Source organism: Rhopilema esculentum, chromosome 12 (assembly GCF_057945365.1).
Source record: "Rhopilema esculentum isolate cy_ngs chromosome 12, ASM5794536v1, whole genome shotgun sequence".
Classification (NCBI taxonomy): Eukaryota; Metazoa; Cnidaria; class Scyphozoa; order Rhizostomeae; family Rhizostomatidae; genus Rhopilema; species Rhopilema esculentum.
The window spans coordinates 7,208,383-7,226,752 of NC_142826.1; the positions used below are offsets into that span (position 1 = coordinate 7,208,383).

The 18,370-nt window shown below is 36.0% G+C and overlaps 2 protein-coding genes across 2 annotated transcripts in view; both read right to left on the reverse strand.

Annotated features, from left to right (window-relative positions):
• LOC135681221 (1-phosphatidylinositol 4,5-bisphosphate phosphodiesterase beta-1) overlaps positions 1-6,979 on the reverse strand; it is a 33,570-nt gene extending 26,591 nt beyond the window's left edge. Inside the window, exons 1-2 of the mRNA XM_065195559.2 lie at positions 6,820-6,979; positions 5,542-5,628 (exon numbers count right to left, since the gene is read on the reverse strand). Of these exons, the coding sequence (XP_065051631.2) occupies positions 5,542-5,628; positions 6,820-6,912 (180 nt within the window). The 5' untranslated portion in view covers positions 6,913-6,979. The remainder of the gene's footprint in view (positions 1-5,541; positions 5,629-6,819) is intronic.
• Positions 6,980-10,773: 3,794 nt separating this feature from the next.
• Positions 10,774-18,057, reverse strand: LOC148958726 (uncharacterized). Its single transcript, XM_089111853.1, has 7 exons — positions 18,034-18,057; positions 17,402-17,490; positions 16,941-17,006; positions 14,502-14,653; positions 13,354-13,477; positions 12,548-12,703; positions 10,774-10,913 (listed from the first exon to the last, which is right to left on the reverse strand). Exons 1-7 carry the CDS (start codon positions 18,055-18,057, stop codon positions 10,802-10,804), a joined length of 723 nt encoding a protein of 240 aa, XP_088967979.1. The 3' UTR covers positions 10,774-10,801.
• Between the last annotated feature and the right edge of the window lie 313 nt (positions 18,058-18,370).

An 18,370-nucleotide genomic window follows, 5' to 3' on the forward strand; every position in this document is an offset into this window, starting at 1 on the left:
GACTGTTTCGAGAATCAAGACACCTCGGTTTGATGGTTCTATTGCCATCTTGAAGTTTGTTTAACAACGTCATTATCAATCAGGATTATCATCAGTTTTGAAAAAAGCTAGATTTAAACGATGAGATGCGGTGATGAAGAAGGAATTTTCTGGAAAGCCTTTAATTAGATTTCGCTCGGGAAAGGATACGAACTGATCGAATTAACTAAGAAGACAGCTGTTGAAGTTATATGCAGCTTGTAATAACGGACTTGGTTGACATGGTATCTAGGGTAGAGATTTTTAAACAGCGCCTTATGCATTAGCCACACCTATGGTTAAGCCAGCGCCAAAGGAAAATAAGCTTTAGACATCAATAATTGATAAGATAAAACTGATTTGTACATGCAATTGTATTTTAGCAAGACTGTTTTTGCATTGGTCACCTGTAGAATGCAACCTACGTGAGAATTAAATGTACTTCGTAGATTCTAGGTAGACAAAAAAAGAAATATGAAGAAACAATAAAAGACACGCGAAAAATTGCAAATTCGGGCAATAACAGGACAAAGCAGATAAGCAGGCCTGCTTCGCAAATTCTCTGCATTTGACAAAATTCTCTGCAATGAGACCTCTCAAATTCCTGCATGTGACAAAAGCTGATGACACATGTATGGAAAGTGTGGAAAGCATATGTATATTTCTATCCTAGAAAAAATAAGCACGAATCATACTTTTCATTCTGATATGTCAGATATACTATAGGCTGGCAAAACAAACAAAAAAATATGCTAAAACCCCTAGTCCAGCCATTCTTAAACTCCGGCCCGCGGGCCAACTCCGGCCAGCAGCAAGTTTTTATCCGGCCCGCCGAGCGCTTTATCTCAAAAACATATTTTTGGCTTGAATTCGATTTAGTTCTGTTCTTGGACTGCTCTGATATTTTTTTCTCTGCAGTAAATGAAGATGTGCGTCCCGTTGACCAGTAATTTGTCCGAAAGGGAGGTCCAAAAATAGGAAATGCTTTATTTAATCATTTAAACGTTTTATAGCAAACTATTTTACTGCTTTCATTGAATTCAATAGGCTGTTGATAAACTTTGTTACAGTTTGAAGCTTTTAGTCCCTCTCCTCCAGAAAGTTATCCCTGGCCTTGGGCGTGTAATACTCGTCGGGTATTGCACATCCTCTAACATAAAGCCAGCATCATGTTCCTAAATGTTATCATCGTCCTCCCTTTTTTCTCTCCTCTCATCCACCATTCCAAAACTTATTTCATGAAAATAAGCGCACTACATAGATTTTATGAAAATAGAATCTAACAAGAAATAATAGGCCTGCCTATCTTATATCTATCTATATTAGCTTGGTGAGTATGAGACCCGAACGTCATTTTTTGCAACTTTTTTGACACAAGCTATGTAAATGTCGAAAACTCAGTGCCCCCCCTCCCCCAGAGAAAATCCACATGTTTTTTGACCAGGCACTCACAGCACAAAGAAGTGGCGTTTAATAGGGGAGGCGTTAAATAGGAGGGCTCTAGGGTAATTTTCGAAAGTATTGAATCATTCATTATCAATCATGTTATCAGAAAATGAAAGCAGACGTTGCCTAGCGACAAGAGTTCTTTGCACTAATCTCAAAAAAAGACTGGATCGAACAACCTATTGTTCTCCTACATCAGCATGAGGAAGCCGAGGAAGTCTCTCCATCTTGAGACCTTGAGACCTTGAGACCTCTCGCGCCTAAAGCTTTGGGCTACCATTTGTTAAGACGGGGCACACACAGTGCTGTGCTTTAAATTGTGCATAAATGATTAAATTCTTAAATATTCTAAGATACAACAAGCCTAGGAAAGGAAAATAAGTGATTAGTTGATTATTCGTTACATAAGCTTAATACCACGGCAAAAATGTTTAACGTCACTTACGAACGATGCAAGTTTTTGTTTCAACGTTTACTTTGAATTTTGCTATGAAAAAGTAAGTTGAACGGAAACCAACATAATTGCTCTTTTGCGAGGTCTCAAGATGGACGCGGCAATATGGAATCAATGCTGGCCTGGAGAAGCTCGATCCAGTCTTTTTTTGAGATCAGTGGTTCTTTGTAGACATATCTCCTTAAGGTGGGACGGAAAGATCACCTACAACTGTCCTTAAATTCCGGTCATAGTTAAGAATTTCTGGGGCAATCTACTTCTTGCTGACATCAATAACAATACGGACAGATGCTCCTAATCAGAGTGGATATTGGCGCCAAAACCTGATATCGCAGCGATCTAGGGCGCAATTATTCAGTAATATTTGATAATTTACCAAAACGCTAAAACTTAAACTAAAAAGGAGGCTGGAACAAAAAAGATAAGAACCAAATTTCTTATTTGAATACAACTTGAATTGATTATGCATCAAGATAAATTTAAAGGAGTCCCAATTTACAAAAAACTTTGGATGATTATCAGCAGATAACAAGGTACTAACAGTTCTTGTTGAGGAACTGTTTCTTCGTAGACGTGTAAGATAACAATTATTGTTGAATTGATACCGGGAGTTGAACTGTGGGATTCTGCTCAACTATAAGGAAACTGCTTAGTAATTCAAACACATGGATCTCGATACGTTGTTTAGGACTTGTAAATTAGTAAAGCAAAAAAACGTTGGGAGGACGCTACAGACGAGGGAGGGCGTTGGTTTCATGCTTGCTTCTGCAAGGTGGTTCTGGAAAAGTTTTGAAACAAAGTTGTCTGTCTGTTTCTTAATTGGTAATTGGTAAAAGACACTGGTAAATGAAAGAACTGATGTGAATGTTTACTTAGTCTTCCAAACTGCTGTATCAGCTTGGTCGTCTTATATATAGTGGAATTGTCGATAGTACAGGGGTTTAAAATACGCTAAACTTTAGAAAAGAGGCCAGGGGCCGCGGAAGGGGGACTGAGGGCTTTACAGACCTGTCAACCCTCCCGGTTCAGCCGGGAGACTCCCGGTTTTGACTGCTTTCTCTCGGTCTCCCGGTTTTTAAAAATTTTCTCTCGGTTTCAAAGGTGTCTAGCATGTCTAAGAAGATTCTTCACCAAATGTTCGATTGAACTGCGCATCTTCTGCTTCAAAGACAGGTCCATTGTGTATGTTTTCTTTTTACAGAGGTATAATTAAGATATAATGGTCACATTGACTTTCCACATGACAACAATTTTTTGTTAGTGATTACTGATTTACAAAAGAACACTAAAAGTTATTATGAAGAAACTTCTCATGACCACTTTTGTCATAAACTGTTTGCCGAGCACAACATTTTATCAGGTATATTTATTCCCGTAACAAATATTTGTGGTCTCCCTGTTTTTGACCAAATCTTCCTGTTTTTCTCTAGGAAAAATCTAAAATCTCCAGGTTTTGAAAATTTAAGGTTGACAGGTCTGGCTTTACCAAAAGATACATGGATGATGCGAGCCCCGTTCTATGGCAACATCGTTTCTAATATTAGGACAATATGGCATAAAAAGATAGATACAAGGGCTGTTTAATTGAGGGTATTGAATTGAATGGCTTGCTGATAAGACTCTGCTGTAATCAAGTCTGGTCGCCTAAATTATCTAGATTCTGGCTTCCGATAAGAGATATCAATTTGGTTTCACAACGAGCTACCGAGAAAAAACGTACACCGTGAGTTAATCTGCAAACTATCATCTGATATACAAATTCTAAAATTCTCTTTGCCTATTTTGCTTGAAGGACGCTTGCGAAAAATAATGCAACAGGTTTCATTATTTTTGTTTAAAACCGATCCAAACAAACATTTCCTTTTAAATTGCTTTTCTTTCGGCATACAAGTGAATTTAAGCCTGTATACATATGTCAGTTGTTTTTATTAAAACGTAAGACGTTGGCTTATTCATAGAAGAAACCGTTTGAATCTTGTTTTATAATTTATTTTCTAAGTCATGTCTCTTGCACTTAACTGGTTTAAGCGATGGAGCTATTGACGATGGTCTCATAAAGTCTTGAAAACTGACTGTCATTGGTGATTGCAGAATTCGCTTAGAGCGATCTCATTAAGACACAACGGTACAAATCCGGATTTCAAAACAAATAAGAACATGACTTTATTAGTTTAATCGGCATTCGCTTCTCATTTGTTCAAATATTTATTGAATATTCATGGTGTATTGACTGCACAAATGCCTAATATATTTACACTCTTTGGAGACTAGCTCAACACTATGAATATCAAACAATCGCATTCAAAAGGTATTTTCAATAGCTTCTTTTCCCAATCTAATTACCAGACATCAGTTAGGTCAATATTGCTACATAAGCTGATCATTGCAGATGGCCTTCCAAAATTGCCAAGAACAAAGAAAGTGGGGAGCAAGGGGGAACTCAACTCCCAATAAATACTTTGGACAGTGTTTCTTAGCCAGCTTAGAAATGGTATAAAAGGAAGTTATTCAAATCACTTACAGTGGAGTGGACCAAAATGCATGCTGTTTGGCCATGGTTATCGGCCATGGCAGAGCAAGGGGCTAGGGTGCTTTAACCCTCCCCCAATCATTTTTAAAAAATGCAAAATATTGAGCAATGAGCCATCAGTAAAGGCCCTTTTTATTTGGTTTTAGCCCCCTACCCCTTTTTTGAACCCCACTTTTCTCAATGCTCTGTTGTGCCTAGTCATTTGGGCATTCAAAACTAGCAGAAACTCCCATTGTACCCCTATATGTTCTAGCCCATCTGTTCTTTCAGCACACACTTTTGAGTGATTCAAACTGATTTCTACAAGAATATTTTGAGAAAACCTAAAGAATTTATTGTTTTATAAGTTAAATATTCAAGTCAAATAAATTCATAGATAAAAATTGCAAATGCATATATGTAGCAGGAGAATAACAGAGAGTTCTCTCAGCAAATTGCTTCGACTCTGTAGTAGAATTCTAAGTTTATTGATGAGTATTTTTTGAACAAAAGTCTACAAACTTAGTAAAAGGTCTTTTTATACTTACCTTAGATGAGGCAACAAACAAATCGATTTTGATAAAAAAATTTTTCAATTCAATTGGTAGGAAAACAGCTTTGTTGAGTAATGAAAGTTAAAATGGAGAGAACAAACTATAAAATTGTTTTGTTTGAACTGAATCAGGTTCAAAACAACAGACAGTTAGGAAGTCATATGGCTTCTAGCACCAAATTTAACATTGTAAAGTGAGTGTGTATTATGATAACTGTTAGATTCACTGAAACACATAGCCAACTAACTCCAAACATTGAGCATACATTTACAAACAACATAGAAGCCGCTTGAATAAGGTAAGTTTTTGTTGAAATAGCATGAATGATTTTTGGAAGAGAGAGGTACAAATAATCAGTTGACCCATGAAACAAACAGCAACAAATCAAACATAGGTGAAAGACAAACTTTATCAATAAGTTTTTAGAAACAGGGTCGAAAAGGCAGGGCATAATCTGATTTGCCTATCTGTAATTTCTGTAAATTGCATATTTGAGAAGATTCTAACCTACAGATAAAATATTCAAATAAAAAGATTCTGGAATTGGTTATTAAATTTACCTTGCTATAATCTTCTGGTCTCCAATATAATATGTGACCTTTTGGGTCAACCTGCACAACATATATCGTGGATGCAGCTGTGTCTTGCTACAATAAAGATTGAACATTGCATACAAGCAAGGAAAAATGATTTTCACAAATATAAAAATGGCATCATTCAGAAACCTAATTTTCATCTAATAATGTTAAATTGTAAGTCTTTAAAGAGGGTTTCTTTTCCTTAGCTAAGCTAACAACAGACACTGATTTCAACAAAATTTTCGGTGACAGTGAACATTTGCACGTCACGAGAGCAAAGTCAGAAAACAAGTATCATTGTGGTTTATCAAAACTAAACAACTAAAGGAATATATTTTTGAATGTTCTTAAATCCTAGTTTGGTCAATTGGATGTTACTCTGATATCATAAGATTGTCAACCAAACTTAAGGTTTTAATTAAAATTGTCAACCTTTGTTCAACACTTCTCTAGGCATAACTCTGTCCAAATTTTTACATAGAGAAAAGTATTTAATTTATGAATTCCATGTGTACTCTCAACAATATAGTTTAGAGATAGCAAAGTCATTGCTAATTAAGGAAATATAATCTTGAAACATTGCTGAAACTCAGAGATTCTTAGCAAAAATAGAATGCTTTGTTCAGTCAATCGATGTACTTACAAAAGCTTCTCTTCGTTTGCTAATACACAATGCCTAGCCCGTTGCTAGGAGCGTACTTTTTGGTCTTAATAAAACGTTTGTTTTATTACATTCTTGTTATTAAAAAAAATCTATTTTTTGCATACTAAGAATGGTCTTAGTGCAACAACACATCAGAAGAAATGACATGGAATGATTTGATTCCACGTTTCACAATTGTAAAGTTATTCTACATTTTAAAAAGCAAGCTAAAATCATATTTCGTGAAGATATTGCAGGAAATCCTCAATCGTGATTTTCCGACTTTTAGGTCTCAATCAGAACGAGATGATCAAATTGATCTGATTTCAAAACAAGGCGCATTCTTGCAACTAAACACAAGGCTTAGCAAAGAATTGACTTGTTTGAAATAAAAATCAACATATAACAGCTAAATCTTCAGAAAATATTATCTTGAATGGTGCGCAGTGAAATCAGATCTCTTCATGATTTATAACCTGCTGGGGGAAACATACACCTCGTCGATTTGTATAAAACTTTTCCAATACCACAAATACAAACATGACTTTTTGACGAAATTCATACTCAGGCAACAGCAAAGTTAATAAAATTATATTTGATAAGTAGAACAAACTTACATCATCCCATTTCAGGAATTTTGATGCGCTGAGAAGTACCGGTGCAACGGAAACTCGCTTGAGAGCTTCCGCAACTACACCAGCACCCGCCATCTTTTGTGTAAACCGAAATGTTTACATGATCATCTTTTTTGTTTTCAGCAGCACCTCATTTACATTTTACACCAAGGTGCCGTCATTATGTCGAGACGCGCTTTGAGCGCGTCCTGACCGCGTCCTGACCGCGCTTTATCAATACAAATAAACCTTATAAACCAAGTAGCGTATGTAGAAAGGATATAATTATTTGAAATAATTAAAATCATTTGTTTCCAATAAGTAATTCCTTTTGTCCTTTTTTTATAGGGGCACGATCTCCTCTCTTAGAACTGTTGTCATTACAACTACACCAAAGCAAGCTTTTTCCAGAAATACGTTATAGAAATTTTGCTGTGATCTACCAAGCCGAGGGGGCATTTGGCATATAGGCATACGGGAGGGGGGGGGGGAGTCCTAGAACTTCATATGTTACCCGAAAATATCTGCTCATTTTGACTGAGACTTGAAAATATCTGCTCCACTTAGCTATATATTGTAAATTATCAGCTCGACGTAGCTATACTTTATTAGATCAGATCGAGATATTGCTTTATCTTCAAAACCAAAAGTTTTAGTTTGTAGAAATTTGATGACAAAAATTGTCAGGATTGGTATCTGAAGCGTGACAAAGAAAACAAAAAGGACAAGTGACAAAGAGATTTTTTATCCCCTAAATTTTCCTTTGAGGGGCAAGAGGGCAAAAGTGCCTTTTTCACAAAAATGCCATTGGTTTGTAATTATCAAAAGATTCTGACTGTACGTGACGATATGTCTCAAAACTTGCAAAGAAATTTCTTGTGCCAAGGGTTGGCTGATTTTCAAGATACTTACAAATGATCGAAACAAAATGACAGTTGCGAAAGAAATGTTGGTAGCTTGGAATTGTTTTTCAAATGCCCTTTTACTCAAGTCTGCCCCCTTGCCCCTTGTTCGTTCCGGCGTCCCTGGATAAAGATATATATCCATTAAAAGCGGTGCATTCCTTGCACGTTCAGCTACAAATTCAAGACGTATGGAACTTAGCAAGATAAAATTTTTAGGGGTAAAATCTTCTTCTAATATTTTCTCACAATTACACGAATATTTGAGAAATATGAACTATATGTCAGTTTTTCTAATGCTGTAAATTATGAATCGACCTCTTTCCAAATACTGCATGAAAAGGGTTACTGCAAAATTTTGTTGATTATATTTTTCATTTTATGATTTTAAGTTGAATTGAGTCTTTGTTATAGTATTGTATCAGATAGCATGTGTCTGACGCATTTTCGTATGAAAAGGCTTTTGAAGTGATGCGGGCTAACGAAAAGCTTCTTTGTGATAACCACAAAAACCTGTCTTTTAGCCTAAAGGCATTTTGTATGAGGAATTCAAAACAGGTTGGAAACCTGACCAAACTAAGAAAGCTTGATTTAACTGTAAAATAATTTGAATTTTATTTCGGTTAAGACAGATAACTGTACATATTACACTAAAATTTTTAAAGATAAAAGCTACTGGGTGAAAATAATTTAATTTTTCAATTTCTTATTTCCATACCATTTCTTATTAATTGCAATTGCTTTTACTAATTTCATTTTATTGATGGGCTCAATTTACCTATCATTAAACGCATCTTCATTACCATCCTAATCCCCCTTATCATGACTATCATCTTAACCAAGATAAAATAATAGATTTTATCTTGTCTTAACTTATATCACTATTGATAGGGATAGCACCAGCGACCATTTCAACATTTGATAATAAATAACCTAAAAAATTATCTCTGTACGTAATACCTAAGTGCGGGTACAGTACTACCGTCAATTTTTTAATTGCCCCCCTTGAAGCCCCACCCTAGAACTACATACAAACTGTCAATAAGCCCCCCTCTCGATTCGTTGACTTTTGCCATCTGAGGTTACCTTTGGCGTTTTATACTACAAAAATTCACACTTTTAGTAGCAATTAATTAAATGTTCATTAAGAAATTTCTACTAAAATATGCGCGATCTTTTAATAATGTCTTCCTAATGTCTAGTATAATTTTGTAAGCCCCCCTCCCCCCTAGAACCCTCCATCAAAAAATATGAAAAAAAATAAGCCCCCAGGGGGCTAATTCGAGGATTTACGATATTTGTGACCAGTGATATATAATTATTCAAACCATCTGCCTTACATTTAGTTATAAATAAGGAACAGCGCAACGTGACGAGAATAAACAACAACAAACACACAAATAAGTGATGGTCATATTTCGCCCCAGCATACGGGGCTTCATCAGAGCAAACGTAAACGAACTAAAAATTTACAAATTAGTAAGAGGCGATGGTGGTGTCGGATTGGTTGATGTGGAATGATGTGAATGCAGCGCGGCGGAGAGGAAACAGGTAATGGTGTGGAAGAGGGAAGGGTGGTGAGTGCTACAGTGTGGGAGTTCCGTTCGATGTGAGAGTGTTTGCCAAGCTACTCTCCACCGCAAAGGCTATTGGGGAGGGAGATTGGGAGGGAAAAAGGATAGGATAAAAGGAACTGCGGAAGAAAGGAAAAAGTGGAGGAACTGCAAGGGAGAAGGAGGAAGAAAATAGCATCCTTCTTCTCCTCCGCCCCCTCCAATTCTCCGCAGCTTTACCATTTCTCCCTCCCCAGTAGTCACCATTTCTCCCTCCCCAGTGACCTCTGCGGAGGAGAGTATTGCCAAGCCAATGAAGTTTTGCTCTTTGGCTCGTCAAACACTCTCTCGTTTGTCGTTGAGTTCTTGGTTGCAGTACTTGTGTTATAGTAAGTTCATAGATGGTATGTTCTGGGCTGCAGAAGTGTTTTGCAACACCAGAGTTGTCTACTTTTTTGTTGATAATGTCTCGTCTGTGTTCGTTAAATCTGTCTTTCAGTCGTATGCTTGTTTGTCCGATGTATTGACAGTTCTTGTTTCAGTTAATTAAACAGCGTTTGCATCGTACACGCGTAAATAACGTTAGTAGAGTGGCAGTCCAGTCTTTGTTTTATGTCGTAGTCTTTGTCAGTGTTAGTAAAATCAAATGTAGTCGTACAGTCTGTGATTTGTTGGCATGTTATGCAGTTACGTCGCGAGTGGCATTTGCAAGTGCCTCTAGGATTACTTGGTGTGCCACTTTTTATTCTGGCACGAACCAGTATATCCCGGAGGTTTTTAGGTCTGCGGTAGCTGAGTATAGGAACGTCAGGGAAGACTTCTTTGCATGTTTTGGAGTTCTGTAATATGTTTTTGTTTTGTTTGAAAATAGTTGTGGTAAAGAGGGGTGATAGGTGACAACAAATGGTGTTCTGTGATTTTTACGTTGTTTTGTGGTTTAAGGCAGTCCTGTCTCGTTTTCAGAAGCCTTCCCTTATTTGCTTGCGTGTCTGTTTTGTTTTTGTAACCTGTTTGGTCCAGTATTGTAGTAGTTGTTTTGTACGAAGTTTGTATGTTTAGTCTTCCGAGCAGATGCGTCGTAGTCGTAGGGCAAGACTGTATGGGATGGACTGCTTGGTGTGTTTGGGGTGTGCGGAGGTGCTGAGGAGACTGGTGTGGTTCTATTTAGTTGGCTTGTTTATGTTTAGGCTTATCTATATTTAGCCGAAATATTCTTTAACCACCAAAATTTTGATGAATTCTAACGTAATAGAAATTTTTTGTTACAAATTTCACCGAAAAAATTTGACTACGAAATTTTTTTAACATATCCTAATCCAATCTGAAAACCAAGACTCATGTAATGACTTTTATAGACCATACGTGACTGTAAACATACTTTGCATAAAATTGTGCAAAAAAGACTTGCGATTTTTTCAATTTCAATTTACAAAGTATTTCTTACAAAGTATTTAAATTTCAATTTAGATAGATGAAAAACAGAGAATAAACAGGCAACAATGTATCTATAATTTGAATTTATTTGACAAATTAAACAAAAATTTCCCCAGATTTTTTGCGTTTTGATTCCTTCAGATGTTCTAACAAATGCATGAATATCTCCCTTAGATCGTGCCTCTCTTCAGTGTGCAGATCGTTGTGACTACGGAAAGAAAAGAACAGAACTTAACTGAGAACTGTAGTACTGTAGGTGAACAAGGCTTAGATGCAAAAATCAAGTATCAAGTAAGTTTCAGACATTACGGTATCATCAATGAACGACTTGAAGTTTGCTGTTATGTTGGGTTGATTCATAAAGTTATCAACAGGGAAAAAAATACAGCGATTTGATAAAAAAAAACCTGTGCCATTTCCCGTCGATCAACTAATTTGTGGCACATTCAACTGATTTGTCATTTTAGAGTCCAGATAACGTGAAAAAGCATCATGATTGCCTCTAAAATTCTGGACCAAATTTGAAGATTTTTAAAATCAGTTGACTTGAGACCACTTCGAGAAAACGCTTTGGACTGACAGGGGTGGGCATGACAAACGAATATATTCTAATCTCAAGCCCTGTGGCGTAGCTAGAGGGGAGTATAGGGGATGCGACACCCACAATAGAGTTCTTAAGCGTGTCTTCATAAAAAATCAACTTTTAGAATATTTGGGTTTTAGAATTTAAAATTATGAGCCTAAACACTCTTATTAACAATATTCTTATAAAGAGTGTAGGGGTTTTCAGATAAAGCAATGGGATTTCCGACAAAGGTGTATGAGATGTGCATGGAGTGATTTGCCTCCTTCATGGTCTTTATTCAACGCAGATCATTTTCACAGTCTATTATTTTCTTTTTTGCGCAAGTACAAGTAAAATTTCTCACTTGACTAAAACGCTATCTTTTTCAACGCATTCTCAATTTAAATCTCATCAGTTCAAATACAACGTCCAAGAATCCAGCTCTTAGTTAGGGTTAAAAATTCCAAAATCAATTATTAGGTCAAACATCAGCTTTATTTGTAGCTAAATTACCCAGGTAAGAATCTTTCTATGACATTTATCGATTATTTCGTTGCATTAAACCACTATTGGTCAGTTGAAATAGAGAAAAAATTTTGTGCGCAATTCTACAAAGAAAATTAACACCCACGGTTATCAACCCTAACAGGCACGATTAAAAATTTAGGCCCTTATCTATGCCACCTCTTACATCGCGACGAGACCACAGCAGACGCGGAAAGATGCTCTTCCTTAATAAGTAATGCGGACTTCAGATAAATATAAATTCAGGAAGTTAGCAACTGTTTATCTCGATCGAGCAAACGCAGACAATGCGAAAACAACAATCTCTTAGATAAAACGACCAGCCGCCAGGCTGAGCCAAGCTTTTACGACAAAAACCAAGGTTTTTGACGCATTAAACACGACCAAATTGCGGTGCGATAAAAAGATAACATTTAAGATTAACGTTATTTTTCAAACCAAAATACTGCCTAAAGAACAACCTAAAAATAAACAAGCAAATACTGAATTTCATTGTTTACCCTGGCTGGTGTTTCTACAGGTAACTAAAAACGTCGTCTTGTGGTACAAGGATTTATGATCTTACAATAAAGCCATTTAGGCAACATATATTTTTCTCCGATTTTTGAATGGAATATGCTGCTTTGTTAACTAGAGTTTATAATCTTAGTAAAAAGCGAAAATTTGTTAGAGTAAAAATGTAAATTATTATATAATAAAGTCACACGAGAACAAAATAATGCAAGAAAGCAAAACAAATAAAAAAAACTTACCATTCACAAATTCGTTGATAATTTTGATAAAACCAATCATAATCCAAACTTTGATAAGCTTTGCTCATTTCAATAACTAATCTCAGTGAAGATGAATCTTCATTTAAAGAATTTTCTTTCTTTTCCTCTAGCAATTTACCGGCCAGTTTGTCCAATCTGGATTTAAAACAGAGGCAGAGCCATAAGAAAATACATACTGAAGTTTTAAGCATAGGATTCACCCCCCAAAACAAATCACTGACCACGCAAATAAATTTCAACTTAATGCAATTGCAAAAAACAACTGAAAAGCCAAAACCCACTTTATTAGTTTTGTGATAGAATGCTTTAAGTTCTGGTCAACTAATATAAACCCTGAAATAAGATAATTTGCATAATTTTAAGCCTTGTTAGTCATGTTTGGTAGATAGCAGTATGCATGGAAAAATTTGGAACGATGCAGATTAATGTCAGTAATTACAGATGCAGAAACGTAAAACCACTTGGTAATACTAAATGAGACTCAAAGATGCTTTGCTAAGATGGGTTCTTTATACCTTCAGGCTGTCAACAAGAAGTAGAGCAAAGGGACTCAATATACGAGCATTAAATTACGTGTGTGTATTGAGAGGAACCATAGAAACCTAAACTTCTTAACTTTGCTTCACCTGTCTTATGTATGTGATAGAAACTGTTTACCATATTTCGAGCAAATGCATTCTAATTTCGATATTAGTCTTCATAATATCATATTTATTTATGTGGAAACTTTTGAAATATCATCACAACCTCCCAACTTTGACGATGATAAAATTCTAAAATCTTACGATCGACATTTCTCTTTGTCTCCAGAAAGTAGAGCTGTCTCAAAGGCATCTTTCAGGAGGCAAGTTGCTGCTGTGACGTCATTTTTATCCAGTTGGATACTGAACTCGTCAACTAAACAGCTCACTGAAAACAGAATGTGATTACCATGCAATATTATGAGCTCTACATTTACAAAGCAAATACTATAAATTTATAGTAAAACCCCGAATATAGGTGTCTGAAGTCTCGGGGGGTTGGGGTACCTTAATAGGTTTTGAGGTACGGGGGCGTGCCATTATTTACGGGCACCTTTTATCTGAAAAATGTAGAATTGTCGGCGTCAGTTATTATTAGTTGCAGAATTATGGTTACCATTTGAAGAAATCTGCAGAATTATGGGCTCCAATTTTGGGAAAATATTGCAAAATTATTAGAAAGGAAAGTTAGCATTAAGATAATGAATGTCCAGTTAGAAATGAAATTTTGGAATATGCGTAATATTGAGATTTTGGGGGTAAAGAACGTTCACAATTTGTTTGATATTTTTGCTGTGTTTTGAAAAGGTTGCTTGCCTTGCGGAATTATGGGTATAGTTTTTATCATGTTTGCGGAGTTATGGGTCAAAATTTTGAACCAAAATGGTACATCCCTGTCCAAAACTAGGCTTAGTTACCCCCGAGCTGGAAGTTAAAGAGTGATATGCATAGCCAATTAAATAAGCACCTTGTTTACCCTAAATTTTTAAAAAGGTTTTTTAAAGGAATTAAACTTCTATTCCTGTTATCAGGGTAGGCATTAGCAGCATAATCAATAATGAAGATAGAAAAATCAAAAACAACGAAAAAGCATACTGAGAACGCAATTACAAAGCAACAGCTTTATGAGAACCTAAATTGCGAATCACTAAAAGATACTTACTAAAAAAGAATCTACTTTGGTCGTAGAATCTACTAAAGTAGGGTCTTAAAAGCGGTTTTCTACTGTAAATAAATTTGAAGCAATCCAGGGATATAGTTCAAATCAGCTCATTTCCTCTAAACTGAGGCAAAAATCTTTCTTTAGCGCTTCTATTGTTTAAGTGTTTCTTTACGATAAAATGTCGTACAAAAAAAGAATTCCATTAAAAAAACCTTGGAAGCTCTAATTTTTGATTAATGAAATTACCCACCAGAATAATCAAATTTCTGAGCTTTTCTATAGATGTCTGATAATTGTCTGTTTGCGGTGTACGTGTCTGTCCATCTTCTCTCACTCTTGGCTGATACAGCTGCTAGCGTGGCTAGGAAAATCGGCCAAGACGAAGTCGTATTTCCAGCAACTCTGCGGATGAAATTACATTTGTGTTCATTAAAATGGGACCATAAAGATTATACAGTATAATAGAAAATGACACTCTCGTGATATGCTGGAAAGAGATGAGAGCAGTTCAACTGAAAACCACAGTGGGTCATGTGAAAGTAGCATCCCTCAGCGGCAGACACGTCCAAGGGTCAGATATTGTCCCAGATGTGTCATAGTTTAGGCCTGGGATACCAAACTTGCGGGTTTGAACTAGCCCTGTTAGAGGCTCAATTCTACCTGCAGGACGATCCTGAAAGTAAAAACGTGGATGAAAAGTCACGAAGTTGAAATTCTTAACAATCTGACATTCCTAGGTTGCCCGCTAGGCTTAGTATACGCAACAAAGTGCCGAGGCAAAGAAAAATCGTTTTGAATTGCTCCTACAATGGCTTAAAAGTTGCGGGGAATTGATTTAGGTATTAAGAATTTATATCTTGATACCAAATTATAGGTTTTATAAAATATTTTTCAGTTTGATATACCTGTGGCTAAAGGTTTTTTTGCCTTTTTACAATCCTAGTGCTCAGTTATAACGCACAAACGAAATCATAAATTGAGACAAATATAATATGCATTTTTTTAAATTTCTGAGGTTGCTCATAATATCTTTTGTAAAAGGACAGTTTTTTGAATACAAAGATATTTCTAACAAATTTGCACTTGTTCTCGCGAAAACAGAGAAAAAATATGACGTTAGTTAATTTTGGGGAATTTTAGGCAATTTGGCAATGATTGTACTGGTCACGCCAGCCTGGCTTTAAATTAGGCTGTACATGGCTCTTGCACTAGAATGAGCTTGACACTTCTGGTCTAGACATCTTGTGGCGTCTAGGTGAGATTTATCCCACGAAAAAAAAACACTTAAAGGCGCACATAATATGGGTTGGGTAACTAACAGCTCAAAATAAATCAAAATATAACAAAAGCACATTTTCATTGGCAGGCAGCGATAAATCTGACGCCTTTGCTTGCTACTTTGTGCAGTTAAACAAGTCTTTTAAATATTAATTCTAATACATGCATACCAGGTGCTACTGCAACTCAAAATATGAGTTTTTCTATCAAAGAGCATTAGTTAAATTGCATCAGGGTCTTGAAGAAAAGGCGGGATTTCCGAGGAAATTACTCCAATCAAACAGATTCAGCAAAAATCACTTACAAATCTATAGATCTTATTAGCAAAACATGTCTCTGGAAATTTAGTTTACATCGAAGAGCCCTTAACATAAACGATTACCTTGAGAAAATTATTGCGCTGATTTCATAATATTCTAAAATATTTATCGGAACACTTATGCAGCAAAGAAAATACTAGTGAACTAGAATAGCAATGCCCAGCCTTCAAAATATAATAGAGGACAGACAAACACCTGCAAAAATCCTTGCTTTTTACTTGGAGAGAAATATATCAAGATATTTGTTTCGATGGAATTTTCAATCATAGAACCTTTATTTTCATAAAGCTAGTTCTCAAAGGCCTTTAATGTTGCAGATAAATGGTGAAACGTAAAGAGTATTTTCATAACACACATTTACAGTTTTAAGGATTGCTAACGTAATTTCTACATTCCCCTTCAAAAACTTTTCCTAACAACAGCTACACTGCAGTCAAGTTTTGTTCTAACTGAACAATTAGCTGGATATTTCTTAATCACTGTCTCAGTCAATTAACGTAATCTACTTGAAATTTGATACAGAAGGAGAGTGGTGTCAATCTCACCATTTTTTTCATCCCTCCTATATCGAAATGAGCATTATGCTAGATTTTATTCACCCATTGCTGTATGTTTGCTACTTGCCTATATCCCAGAACTATGCGAACGCTGCATCCAACAAGACAAAAAAAAAATAAAGACCCTATAACAGGAAGAAGCTCTTTTCATGCAGTACCGTCTAGAGAGTGGGGGCCGGGGTAAATTTCCGGGGCCCGGGTCTCAAGAAGGCCCAGCGAAAAGTTTTGCCAATGCAAAACAATTTTAAAAAAGGGTCTTGTTGGACCCTCATTGTTGGACCCTCATTGTTGGAACCTCATTTGTTGGAACCAAGTTTATTATATTGTTTGTCGTTTGATTAATTGTTTTATCGACCTTGCCTTTGTACCACTGTGCAAGGGCCCGTGCTGTTTACAGCCCCAGGGTCAGAACTGGCTCCCGACGGGCCTGTACTCGTGCAGGGTGTTTGGTTAATTTAGCACTCTGACTGTCACAAATGCAATAGTAAAAAGCCAATCTGCGCTACGTGAAAACATTAGCTTGATAAAACTTACAGATTTGCATAAGTCGTTAACAATCGGAAATGGCCATCGTAGCTGTAAAAAGAGTCCACAGTCCCCCTGAAGGAAATAAACAGATCCTATTAGTTAGAGAAGAGGTTATTTTACTAAATATGAATGAAAATCGTAGCTGGCTTTGCTTTTGCATTTTATTAAATGCAACTTTGTATGCTTATTAAGAACAGCCTCTTTGAAAGATGTCATTGAAGTGTCTTTCAGTGAGATTCATGAAAGTCTGATAAAGCTTTGCTAATGAACAAATAATGATATTTACCAGACTGTGAACAATTTAGTCAGTATTCAGTAGCAGGTTTGTCAAGGAGAACAAATCATAGAAGGAATCATATAAAAAGGAATATTTGTGGTGCTTTCCAATAAGCATACATATTCAGTGTTCCATCTATTATACTCATATGCTAGAAAGAAACAAATGGATGGGTGATATATGATAGTACCGTTCTTGGTCATTGAAATATTTTCTTCTTTTCAAAGATTGATACAGTGCCTCGCATTTCTTTAACAGCACTTCTCGCACGGTACAATCCTATGTAATAAAAATTGAAAATATAAGATGCTAAGGAACATAAAACAACTTTTTGTCTGTAAACTAACAATCACGTATACTGATTTTTGCTATTTGATATTCATTATATGACACTTATCAATAACAAATTACTCTGTGTCAGGCACAAGGGTGTTATTTTTTCACAGACTTCATGTGACCGCATATACGTAATATTCATGACCGCTTCCTGTGACCTCTCATGTGAAAACACAAAAATTATTTTCTTGTGATTTCCTGTCACCTGTCACCAATGGTCAAACGGTCATGGAGAAAATAACGACCTGTTATAAAGTTTCTTTAGGTCTTTGCCAAACCATAGCAAATAGGTATTTTGCGTGTTTTGCGTGTTCTGTTTTTTTTGCGTGCATACGTGGAAGAAACAAAAGAAACAAAAATAGCTGAACTAGAGCATTCTAATCTGGTGAAATATCTAACACAAACAAAAAGTTGAAAAATGCCCCATAAACAGAATTGCAACTAAACATGGTTGATGGGTATTTTCTACCAGTATGATGGACAGACAGTCGCATTTTCGTCCCTAGACATGATTCGTTTTCGAGTTATTTTACCTAGACATGTTTCCCTAACCAGCTGCACTCATTCTTTTTTATAAGAAACTGACTTTAAGAAACGAGTACTGGACAGTCAGAAAAATTCAAGAAACTCCAGTACTCGAAGCAAAAAAATCAAGAAACTATTAAATCGTGATAAAACTGAGAACAACGAAATTTTGTAAAATCCAAGAACAAGATGGCCTAGAACTTAAGACACAAGGGATAAAAATATACTTCCCACATCTAAATACAGTATCGGAACGGAAGCGAATCTCTTGACGTGATAAAAAAGGTCACGAACATTT

What these genes read in the sequence shown, in the direction of transcription:
- LOC148958726 (XM_089111853.1), bottom strand. Translation starts at nt 18,057, where the DNA reads ATGTCTAGGGACGAAAATGCGACT. An exon ending in TTAACGACTTATGCAAATCT is followed by an intron (nt 14,654 to 16,940) that starts GTAAGTTTTATC and finishes TTTCATCCGCAG; the next exon opens with AGTTGCTGGAAATACGACTT. An exon ending in GACAAAGAGAAATGTCGATC is followed by an intron (nt 12,704 to 13,353) that starts GTAAGATTTTAG and finishes TTTTAAATCCAG; the next exon opens with ATTGGACAAACTGGCCGGTA.